Source organism: Babylonia areolata, chromosome 30, assembly GCF_041734735.1.
Source record: "Babylonia areolata isolate BAREFJ2019XMU chromosome 30, ASM4173473v1, whole genome shotgun sequence".
NCBI lineage: Eukaryota > Metazoa > Mollusca > Gastropoda > Neogastropoda > Buccinidae > Babylonia > Babylonia areolata.
The window spans coordinates 4547667-4560166 of NC_134905.1; the positions used below are offsets into that span (position 1 = coordinate 4547667).

The window sequence follows — 12500 nt, forward strand, 5'->3', positions numbered from 1 at the left end:
GTCCAGTTTCTATCAACAGATTTTTCTGTGCGAAATTCGGACCGCTTGTCACAGGTAGAAGAAGATTAAGAAGAAAAAGAAGAAGAAGAAGAAGGAGGAGGAGGAGGAGGAGAGTAGTGGTTGAAGTAGCAGTTGTAGTAGTTTTATTAGATTTATGCAACATCTATATATTTTACGTGAATTGACTTTGAATACCGAAAACAAAATCAATTAATCGATCTATTGATCAGTTGATACAAACACTATTGATAATAATAATAATAATAATAATAATAGAGAAGATGATGATAATCATCATCATGTTCATAATGTGGAGTGATGGCCGAGAGGTAACGCGTCCGTCTAGGAAGCGAGAGAATCTGAGCGCGCTGGTTCGAATCACCGCTCAGCCGCTGATATTTTCTCCCCCTCCACTAGACCTTGAGTGGTGGTCTGGATGCTAGTCATTCGGATGAGACGATAAACCGAGGTCCCATGTGCAGCATGCACTTAGCACACGTAAAAGAACCCACGGCAACAAAAGGGTTGTTCCTGGCAAAATTCTGTAGAGAAATCCATGTCAATAGGAAAAACAAATAAAACTGCACGCAGGAAAAAATACAAAAAAATGGGTGGTGCTTTAGTGTAGTGACGCGCTCTCCCTGGGGAGAGCAGCCCGAATTTCACACAGAGAAATCTGTTGTGATAAAAAAAAAAATGCAAATGCAAATACAAATGCAAATACAAATAATAATCACAATGGTAATGGCCATGATAACACAGCCCCTACCGTTTCCTACTTTCCGTTTCTCTTTGCAGTGCCCCGACAATGATGACGAGGCAGTGCTGACGTCAGTGCAAAACGTCATCAGTACCTTCCACTCCCTCCAAGCTGACGTCACCGAGCTGCCGTTTTTAGAAACCCTTATTCTACTTCGCAAAGGTGAGAAAAAGGTTTCGTGTAGTTGTAGCAGTGGTTGCTGTTGCAGCAGTAGCAGCAGTAGCGGCAGTGGCAGTAGTGGTAGTAGTGGTAGTGGTGGTAGTAGTAGTGGTAGTACCAGCAGTACCAATACCGGCTTAATTCATCAATGTCATTATGTTAATACTATTATCATTTTATCATCAATGGCGTCATCATCATGAATATCATCATCTTCATCATCATCATCATCGTCATCATCATCATCATCTTCTTCTTCTTCTTCGTCTTCGTCTTCTTCTTCCTCCTCCTCCTTTTTTCATTCTTTTATATTACTACACCCTCTGTGTGTGTGTGTGTGTGTGTGTGTGTGTGTGTGTGTGTGTGTGTGTGTGTGTGTGTGTGTGTGTGTGTGTGTGTGTGTGTGTGTGTGTGTGTGTGTGTGTGTGTGTGTGTGTGTGTGTGTGTGTGTGTGTGTGTGTGTGTGAAATGTTTAAAGAGAGATTAAACATTTCAGTGTTCAGTGTTCTCTCTCTGTCTCTCTCTCTTTCTCTTGTTTTATTTTCAGTTTTGTGTGGATCTTATTATTACCATCCTTATGCATGTATGTAGTGTTGTATAAAGTGTGGTGCTGTGCATGCTTTTGGATTTATGTAGTAATGTGTAGTGCAGACCCTGCTCAGGACGGGGACTGGATGTAAAAAAATAAAATTAAAAAAAATAAAAAATTTAAAGCGCGCCAGTGCTTGTCTGTTATCCTGGAAAAATGAAGAATTTTGTCATGTCTTGTCTTGTCTTGTCTCTCCCTCTCTCTCTCTCTCTCTCTCTCTCTCTCTCTCTCTCTCTCTCTCTCCCTGCCCTCCCCCCTTCCTACCTCCCCTTTCGCCCCCCTCCCACCTCCAACACTCGCCCCCACTCGTCCCCTCTTTCCCTCTCCCCCTTACTCTCTCTCTCTCTCCCTCCCCCTCTCTCTCTCCCTTTCTCTCCCTCTCTCTCTCTCTCTTTCTCCCTCCCACCACTCTCTCCCCCTCTATCTCTATATCCCCCTCTCTTTCCCCCTCTCTCTCTGCCCTTCTCTCTCTCCCTCTCTCCCTCTCTCTCTTTCTCCCTCCACCCTCTTTCTCCCTCTCTCTCTCCCTCACCCTCTCTATATTTCTCTCTCTCCCTTTCTCTCCCTCTCTCTCTCTTTCTCCCTTTCTCTCCCTCCCCCTCTCTCTCTCCCTCTCTGTATTTTTCTCTCTCTCTCCCTCTCTTTCTCCCACCTCTCTCTCGCCTCTCTCTCTCTCCCCTTCTCTCTCCCTCTCTCTCTCCCTCTCTCCCTCTCTCTTCCCCTCTCCTCCCTCTTTCTCTCCCTCCCACTCTCTCTCCCTCTCCCTCTCTATATTTCTCTCTCTCTCTCTCCCCCCTGTCTCTCTCCCTTTCTCTCTCTCCCTCCCCCCTCTCTCTCTTCCCCCCGTCTCTCTCCCCCCCCCTCTCTCCCTCCCCCTCTCTCTTTCCCTCCCCCTCTCTCTCTCTCTCTCTCTCTCTCCCTCCCCCCTGTCTCTCTCCCCTCTCTCTCCCCTCCCCTCTCTCTCTCCCCCTCCCTCTCTCTATCCCTCTTCCTCTCTCTATCTCCTCCCCCTCTTTCCCCCCCCCTATCCCTCCCCCCCCTCTCCCCCTCTCTCTATTTCTCTATCCCTCCCCCCTCTCTCTCTCCCTCCCCCTCTCTCTCTCTCTCGATCTCTCTCTCCCTCTCTCCCTCTCTCTATCTCTCCCTCTTCATCTCTATATTTCTCTATCTCTGTCTCTCTCTCCCCAGACCATCACGACACACGCACAGACACCAACCGCATGGACCTTCTTCTGGAGCAGGCGCAACTCGCGCTTGCGCACTACACTCAGCACTCACGTGCGCATGCGCAGCAGCAGCAGCAGCAGCAGCCCTCTCCTCCTTCCGCCTCTCTGACGTCATCCTGCCTGAGACCCTCCGGTCAAGCGGCGGCTACGTCATCAGCAGCAGCGATGACGTCACCGTCTTCGTCGTCGTCATCGTCGTCGTCGTCGTCATCAGTGTCGGCGTCAGCAGTTTCAACGGTCGCCACTACCACCACCACCGCCGCCGCCGCCACCGCTAGTACCACGGCCCGATTTGGTCGCTTGTTGTTGACGTTGCCTTGTTTATTGTCTGTGAATCGAGACGGTGTTGAGAAAGTGCTCTTTCCTGAAGTGAATGTTTCGCGGTTGATTCGCTCTCTCTGTGTGGGGGTTCAGGCGCTATAGCAGATTGTATTGTATTGTATTGTATTGTATTGTATTGTATTTGTATTTCTCTCTTTGTCACAACATATTTCTCTGTGTGAAATTCTGGCTGCTCTCCCCGTGGAGAGCGCGTCGCTACATTGACAGCACCACCCCCTTTTTTTTTGACTCACTTGTGTAAACAAAGTGAGTCTATGTTTTAACCCGGTGTTCGGTTGTCTGTGTGTGTGTGTGTGTGTGTGTCCGTGGTAAACGTTAACATTGACATTTTCTCTGCAAATATAGACGTACAAATTAGGCATAAAAATAGGAAAAATTCAGTTCTTTCCGGTCATCTTGTTTAAAACAATATTGCACCTCTGGGATGGGCACAAAAAAAAAATATTTAAAAAATGAAGCCGAATTATATGCAAACTGCATTTACTGTTATATTTATATTTTTTGTATTCTCTAAACTTGGCACTTTGATCTGATATTCTGACACAACAACAAGAGCAGTCATTATTATCATTTTTTGTTCAAACAGGAACTTCTTTTGCTAAGCATGGAAGTTTTATTTATTTTGCAAACATTTTGGTGCAGATAGTAAAAAAAGGGAAATTACTCTGTAATTAATGCTAGGGGACTTAATTTGCTTTAAACTGATCTTTCTCATCTTAAACAGTACATTCTTTTTTTTTTCTTTTCTTTTCTTTTTTCTTCTCCCAAGCTTATCCATCATATTTAATACAGGGCACTTTGCAACCATTTTTAAAATCTCTTTTTTTTCCTCCTAATGATTCCTTTACAGGATAAAGCGCGAAGCACAAGTAAGTCTTGAAGACTTTGCCTCTTGTTGTTGCTGTTGTTGTTTTTCTGCCTGCAGTTTTATTTGTTTTTCCTATCGAAGTGGATTTTCTACAGAATTTTGCCAGGGACAACCCTTTTGTTGCCGTGGGTTCTTTTACGTGCGCTAAACGCATGCTGCATACGGGACATCGGTTTATCGTCTCATCCGAATGACTAGCGTCCAGACCATCACTCAGTTTCTAGTGAAGTGGTGCGCGCTCAGATTCTCTCGCTTCCTAGGCGGACGCTTTACCTCCAGGCCAACACTGCACTCTACATTGTATTGTTATGTGTTACTTTTTTCTTTTTTTTTTTTTTTTCTTTTTTTTGTCACAACAACAGGTAAATTCTCTTTGTGTGAAATTTCAGAGGTGTGCCTGTATTCATAGGGAGTGCGCCGTCGTTATAATGCAGCGCCTCCCCCCCCCCCCCCCCCCCCCCTCTCTCTCTCATGATATGGAATTTATTACTATATCTATATAAAGCCATAAAAAAAAAGAAGAAGAAGAAAGAAACGTGCAGTTTGCTGTTAGTTAGTAATATATTGTTTGATGAGATGTTTTCTGTGTATATGATTATGATTGAAACTCGCTCGTTCAGTTTCCTTCAGAATGGGTCGAGGATCGTCTGAATAAATATCTACTTCATTTCATCTCTGTCACACACACACACACACACACACACACACACACACACACACACACACACACACACACACACACATTGCTAATGTATGACTTTTTCAACTCCTTGTTAAATAGTTCAGTTGGTTCGCTGTTATAGTTGTTTTTCATTAGAAATATGTTATATTGTTATGTTGTTGTTTTTTGTTGTTGTTGTTTTGTTTTGTTTTGTTTGGTTTTTTTTTTGGGGGGGGGGTTGTTTGGTTGTTTTGTTTTGTTTTTGTTGGTTTTTTTTTTCTTTTTTTTGTTTGTTTTTTTTGTTCTTTTTAAACAAAACTTGAATCAATCATTTTCTGTCACACACACACACACACACACACACACACACACACACACACACACACTTTCACTTACTCGCATGCGTACACAGTAATCCCCCCCCTCCCCCTCCCCCTCCTCCCACTCGATTTTTTTCCTACCCTCGTCTAATATCACTTACAGTGAAAAGACGTTAAACTAAAGAACGAACACACACACACACACACACACACACACACACACACACACACACACACATACACACACACACACACACACACACACACACACACACACATACACACACACACACACACACACACACACACACACACACACACACACACACACACACACACACACACACACACACACACACACACACACACACACACACACACACACTTCTTTTTCTTCCCCGGCCTGCAAGTGTTTTTGTTTGCCTATAAAAATGGACTTTTCTCCAAAACATTGCCAGTGACTACATCTTTTGTTGTTGTTGTTGTTGTCGTGGGTTCTTTAACGTGCTCTAAGTGCGCATGCTGCACAAGAGTCCTCGGTTTATCTTCTCATCCGAATGACTAGCGTCCAGACCACACCACCACTCAAGGTCTATGTGGAAGGGGGTGGGAAAATACTGCATTTGTATTTGTATTTGTCTTTTCTCTTTTTGTCACAACAGATTTCTCTGTGTGAAATTCCGGTTGCTCTCCCCAGGGAGAGTGCGTCGCTACACTACAGCGCCCCCCGCCCCCACCCCCACCCCCCCAACCCCCCTCCCCCCTTTTTGCTTTCCTGCGTGCAGTTGTATTTGTTTTTCCTAACAAAGTGGATTTTTTGTACAGAATTTTGCCAGGAACAACGCTTTTGTTGCCGTGGGTTCTTTTACGTGGGAATGAAGGATTCGAACACGTGCGCTTAGATTCTCTCGCTTCCTAAGCGGACGCGTTACCAACAAGCTACAACTTCACCCCTTATTTTTTGTTTTTTTGTTTTTCTTTGTTTTTTGTTGTTGTTTTTGTTGTTGTTGTTGTTGTTTTTTACATACCAAATTTTACCTAACACAACGCATTTGTTGCTACGAGTTGTTTTACGTGCGCTATCAAGGGCATGCTTGCACACGGGACCTCGGTTGATCGTGTCATTCTAATGATAGGACTAATCTGACCAGTCCTAATTTTCGTTCTTTTCAACGATGATTGATCTTACCATATTTTAGGAGCAGGCCTTTGTCATAAAAGTGAAGACTGATATAGGTCTATATTCTGTGAAATACCTACGCTGATTTAAACCTCAATCAAAATGTGGGGGTATGTATTGTTGTTTGTTGTTGTTTTTTGTTTGTTTGTTTAAACCTATGGAAGACGAAAAGTTTAATAAACCATGACTTGCGAAACCTCTGTGTGTGTGTGTGTCTGTGCGCGCGCGCGCGTGCGCGTTTGTGTGTGGGGGTGTAAGGGTGTATATGTATGTGTGAGACAGACAGACAGAAACTGAGACAAAGAGAGAGAGAGACAGAGACACAGAGGAAGCACGCGGGACAGAGAGAGCGAGTCAGTAAGTTAAACACTGTGCCAAGGGCTATAACTTTTTCGAGCAGGCGAAGTGACGTCTACAAAGTTGTTTCCCCTAACACCAAAAAGCAGTAAAATATCGACTCTTCAGTAAAGATAACCGTTTTGTTGGAATGGAAGATTCAATATCTGATGACCTGTGTGTGTGTGTGTGTGTGTGTGTGTGTGTGTGTGTGTTTGTTGTTGTTGTTGTTGTTGTCGTCGTTGCTGTTGTTGTTGTCTTCAGTTTAATTAACTCTCCATACGAACGGCGAAAGAGACGACGTTAACAGCGTTTCACCCCAATTACCACCATCAAAATATTGCAAGTGGAAGGCTCTTATACTGAAGAGGTGAATGCTGACAAAGAATACCACAATTCTGACGACGGAAGCTAAATGTTGGGTCATTCAGACACCCACTGGACATCCGAGGGGTCTGTGTAGAGGAGAAGAGAGGACTGGCTGTACTGAGTGAGTTAACTCTCTCCATACGAACGACGAAAGAGACGACGTTAACAGCGTTTCACCCCAATTACCACCATCAAAATATTGCAAGTGGAAGGCTCTTATACTGAAGAGGTGAATGCTGACAAAGAATACCACAATTCTGACGACGGAAGCTAAATGTTGGGTCATTCAGACACCCACTGGACATCCGAGGGGTCTGTGTAGAGGAGAAGAGAGGACTGGCCGTACTGAGTGAGTTAACGTCCATCCACTTGAAGAGATATCAGACGGGGGAAAAAACCGAGGGTGTGTGTGTGTGTGTGTGTGTGTGCGTGTCTGTGTCTCTGTGTCTGTGTCTGTGCATGCTTGCCTGCGTACACGTGTACGTGTATGTGTGTGCGCCAGTGCGTGCGTGTGCGTGTGTTGTCTACGTTTTAGTTTGTGTGTGTAATTGATACCAATACTGTTACTTTATAATCTCCCTACCCCAACAGGGGTCAAAGAATTAAATATTCGTCGTCCTCGCTTCTTGTTTTGTAGAAATGAAGCCATTTCAGTGTAATTTCACTCACTTGTTTTTGTTCATTACAATCATGCCTATTGTCGTCAACATTATTCTAACGAACTGTATTGTATGTTGTGCTTTCTCTCTCCTCTCTCTCTCTCCCCTCGCCTCTCTCTCTCCACTCGCCTCTCTCTCTCTCTCCTCTCTCTCTCTCTCCACTCGCCTCTCTCTCTCCACTCGCCTCTCTCTCTCCTCTCCTCTCTCTCTCCCCTCGCCTCTCTCTCTCTCTCCTCTCTCTCTCTCCCCTCGCCTCTCTCTCTCCACTCGCCTCTCTCTCTCCACTCGCCTCTCTCTCTCCTCTCCTCTCTCTCTCCCCTCGCCTCTCTCTCTCTCTCCTCTCTCTCTCTCCCCTCGCCTCTCTCTCTCCACTCGCCTCTCTCTCTCCACTCGCCTCTCTCTCTCCTCTCCTCTCTCTCTCCCCTCGCCTCTCTCTCTCTCTCCTCTCTCTCTCTCCCCTCGCCTCTCTCTCTCCACTCGCCTCTCTCTCTCCACTCGCCTCTCTCTCTCCTCTCCTCTCTCTCTCCCCTCGCCTCTCTCTCTCCTTCCTCTCTCTCTCTCCCCTCGCCTCTCTCTCTCCACTCGCCTCTCTCTCTCCACTCGCCTCTCTCTCTCCTCTCCTCTCTCTCTCCCCTCGCCTCTCTCTCTCTCTCCTCTCTCTCTCTCCCCTCGCCTCTCTCTCTCCACTCGCCTCTCTCTCTCCTCTCGCCTCTCTCTCTCCTCTCTCTCTCTCTCCCCTCGCCTCTCTCTCTCTCTCCTCTCTCTCTCCCTCTCCTCTCTCTCTCCCCTCGCCTCTCTCTCTCTCTCCTCTCTCTCTCTCCCCTCTCCTCTCTCTCTCTCCCCTCGCCTCTCTCTCTCCACTCGCCTCTCTCTCTCCTCTCCTCTCTCTCTCCCCTCGCCTCTCTCTCTCTCTCCTCTCTCTCTCTCCCCTCTCCTCTCTCTCTCTCCCCTCGCCTCTCTCTCTCTCTCCTCTCTCTCTCTCCCCTCTCCTCTCTCTCTCTCCCCTCGCCTCTCTCTCTCCACTCGCCTCTCTCTCTCCTCTCCTCTCTCTCTCCCCTCGCCTCTCTCTCTCCTTCCTCTCTCTCTCTCCCCTCTCCTCTCTCTCTCTCCCCTCGCCTCTCTCTCTCCACTCGCCTCTCTCTCTCCTCTCCTCTCTCTCTCCCCTCGCCTCTCTCTCTCTCTCCTCTCTCTCTCTCCCCTCTCCTCTCTCTCTCTCCCCTCGCCTCTCTCTCTCTCTCTCCCCTCCCCTCTCTCTCTCCCCTCTCCTCTCTCATCATTTGTGATACACTTTCAAAAAAAGATAAAATAAATAAATAAATGAATAAAATTAAACTATTAAAAAAATAGGATTCATTCGTTAAAATGTGTTCTGTATTTGTTCTTATAAAGCTTTGTGTTAAAAAAAAAAGAAAAACGAAAAATAAAAAGGCCTGATCGCAGATTCGAACGTAGCCTCCAGTGGTAAGCAATTATCCTCATCACTGCGCTATTATCTAACTATGACGTTCAAAAATTAATATATAAGCATGCTTTTTTTTTTAAGGGCGATAAATTGATTTCAGAATTCGAAGTGATAACGCTACTTGAATCATGTTATTTTGGTATATCTCGGGCTCTTAAGAATTCTTTAAAGTCCTCGTTAACTCACTCAGTACGGCCAGTCCTCTCTTCTCTACACAGACCCCTCGGATGTCCAGTGGGTGTCTGAATGACCCAACCTTTAGCTTCCGTCGTCAGAATTGTGGTATTCTTTGTCAACATTCACGTCTTCAGTATAAGAGCCTTCGCTTGCAATATTTTGATGATGGTAATTGGGTTGAAACGCTGTTAACGTCGTCTCTTTCGCCGTTCGTATGGAGAGAGTTAAAGGAAACGTTGCCATTGCTGCGATCACACTGCAACATTTTAGCCGTTTTCTCTGGATCTAGATAGATTAATGACAAGTTTAGTTACACTCGCCGGGAAAGTACGACACGGTCGATTCAATTTCTCTTTTGTGTTTATTCTATTCAGTTTGAGTATCCACTTTAGAAGATTTTTTACCCCCCTTTTTTTTTCTTTTTTTTAAGCCAGAGTTGGTATTAACGGACAAAGTATTTCCAGAGAAAATGGCAATGTTAAAGTTTACCACACACACACACACACACACACACAAACACACACACACACACACACAACCGAACACCGGTTTATAACTTTACACAAGTGAGTAAAAAAAAAAAATTCACCTTATGACGCAATAAAACACTTGTGAGGTCAAATAAAATGACGTAGGGAGCCAAGGTTCGAAAATAAAACAAGCTACCATATGATTGTGTCCTTTGCCAGTTTCAGTCAACGACTTTGATTAACTATTTTACTGATTTGGGCAAGAAGACCAAGCCTGGAAAGCATACTTGATTACTTTTAAACAATCAACGAAACAGAACTTTGGTGCGTCGATGGATTTTGAGTACGTACACTCAACAACATAATGCAGCTTACCTCGGGGGAAAGTTGCAGGTCTGTAGTTAAGACAGCGTTGCAGCAAAATGGAGGAGATATTTGGTGGTGACCTAACGTGGGTGAATGTCTTCTTTCAGTAATCGTTTTTCAGTTTCGAGTTTCAGTTTCACAAAGAAGCGTCACTACTGCGTTCGGGCAAATCCACAGACGCTACACTGCATCTGCTAAGCAGATGCCTGACCAGCAGAAGTAGAACCTAACGTGCTCGGGTTAGGCCATAAGTGCATGCATATGACTTACTATATTTGTGTGCTTATCAGAGTGGAGTTCGAATTTTGCCAGAGGACAACACTCTCGTTGCCATGGGTTCTTTTCCAGTGCGCCAAGTGCATGCTGCACACAGGACCTCGGTTTATCATCTCATCCGTCTTCTTCTTCTTCTTCTTCTTCTTCGTTCGTGGGCTGTAACTCCCACGTTCACTCGTATGTACGCGAGTGGGCTTTTACGTGTATGGCCGTTTTTTACCCCGCCATGTAGGCAGCCCAACTCCGTTTTCGGGGGTGTGCATGCTGGGTATGTTCTTGTTTCCATAACCCACCGAACGCTGACATGGATTACAGGATCTTTAACGTGCGTTTTTGATCTTCTGCTTGCGGTATACACACGAAGGGGGTTCAGGCACTGGCAGGTCTGCACATATGTTGACCTGGGAGATCGTAAAAATCTCCACCCTATAACCCACCAGGCGCCGTCACCGTGATTCGAACCCGGGACCCTCAGATTGAAAGTCCAACGCTTGAACCATTCGGCTATGGCGCCCGTCAGTCTCATCCAAAATGAGCTAGACGCTCAGGGAAGAAGACAAAAATGACTGCAGGATTCTTCAAAGACAAAAAACTAAAGTTTATTAAAAAAAAAATTTTAAAAAAACCTTTTGGGTGGTAGTTGAATCCTCTTTGTTTTGACACGACGTTTCGGACCATAGGCCCGTTGTCAAGTGATGAGAAGAGGACAGTGTGAATAGGAAGCCTATGTGAGGAAAAGGGTGATGACATCTCACTACTGTACCCTGGTTTGTGTTGCAGGTGCATAGTGTGTCAAGTAAAATCTTATTTATATTTCTTTAATGCCACCCGCTTCAGAGAGGGGGCTTTAGCCTTTATCTGAATAAAAAATCGTTATCGTTGTCTCTCTCTCTCTCTCTCTCTCTCTCTCTCTGTGTGTGTGTGTGTGTGTGTGTGTGTGTCTCTCTGCATATATATATATATATATATATATATATATATATATATGTCTCTATATATCTCTTACTATCCCTGTATCTATCTCTCGCTCGCTCTGATTTTATTTCGTTCCAGATCAACGTTAATTGTGTCTCGTTCAAGTGCCTATAATTCAGCTGAACTGTACCCAAAATCAACACACGGCGATATAAAAGGGAGAGAGAGAGAGAGAGGAGGGGAGAGAAAGAGAGAGAGAGAGAGAACAAGCCTCACCCACTCACACACAGGCGTACAGGACTGCAGGTGTCGATTGAATTTGGCTGTGAGAAGCTGGGTGTGTGATATCGCGTCAAGATGTCTGAAGGTATGTGTGTACTTTTGAGTTACAGTTGATCTTGTTGGTTTAGTTAGCATGTTGTTTTGTGTTGGTGTGTGTGTGTGTGTGTGTGTGTGTGTGGGCAGGGGGTGAAGGGGGGAGAGGGGTGGAGGTGTTTGACCCTCGAACACACACACGTACGCAGCCTTAACACACACACACACACACACACACACATATATATATATATAACACTCTCTCCCTCTCTCTCTCTCTCTCTCTACACACACACACACACACACACACACACACATAAATATACATATATATATATATATATATATATATGTATAACTCTCTCTCCACACACACACACACACACACACACACACACACACACACACACATATATATATACATATATATATATATATACACACACACTTTCTGTCTGCAAGACAATGCATTTGTATTTACAAAATGGATTTTTCTACCACAAGTTGATTTCCGTGTGGGTTGATAACTTGATTTTGATTGATTGATCGATTCTTTGATTTACTGATTATAATTTTGCCAGAGAACAATTTTTTTAATATCTTGGGTTACCTGTACTATATGCATCTTGTTTTTGATTGATTGATTGATCGATCGATTGGTTGATTTACTGATTTTAATTTTGCCAGAGGAATATTTTTTTTTATTGTCTTGGGTTCTTTTACTTGCACTATATGCATGCTTGCACACGGAACTTCGATCAGGTTCATCGTCTCATCCAAACGACTGACACACATACAAGGTCTAGTGGAGGGGCGTAAATATATTTTTATTTGTATTTCTTTTTATCACAACAGATTTCTCTGTGTGAAATTCGGGCTGCTGTCCCCAGGGAGAGCGCGTCGCTACACTATAGTGCCACCCCTTTTTTTTTTTTTTTTGTATTTTTTCCTGCGTGCAGTTTTATTTGTTTTTCCTGTCGCAGTGGATTTTTCTACCGAATTTTGCCAGGAGCAACCCTCTTGTTGCCGTGGGCTCTTTTACGTGCGCTA

At 44.7% G+C, this 12500-nt stretch overlaps 2 protein-coding genes across 2 annotated transcripts in view; both read left to right on the forward strand.

Moving 5' to 3' along the window:
- LOC143275230 (nuclear receptor subfamily 2 group F member 6-like) overlaps positions 1–3157 on the forward strand; it is a 19672-nt gene extending 16515 nt beyond the window's left edge. Inside the window, exons 7-9 of the mRNA XM_076579205.1 lie at positions 799–922; positions 2718–2799; positions 3013–3157. Coding sequence (XP_076435320.1) covers positions 799–922; positions 2718–2799; positions 3013–3157 — 351 coding nt within the window. The remainder of the gene's footprint in view (positions 1–798; positions 923–2717; positions 2800–3012) is intronic.
- An 8285-nt stretch (positions 3158–11442) lies between these two features.
- Positions 11443–12500, forward strand: part of LOC143275231 (uncharacterized) — a 20116-nt gene continuing 19058 nt past the window's right edge. Inside the window, exon 1 of the mRNA XM_076579206.1 lies at positions 11443–11502. Within this exon, the coding sequence (XP_076435321.1) occupies positions 11493–11502 (10 nt within the window). The 5' untranslated portion in view covers positions 11443–11492. The remainder of the gene's footprint in view (positions 11503–12500) is intronic.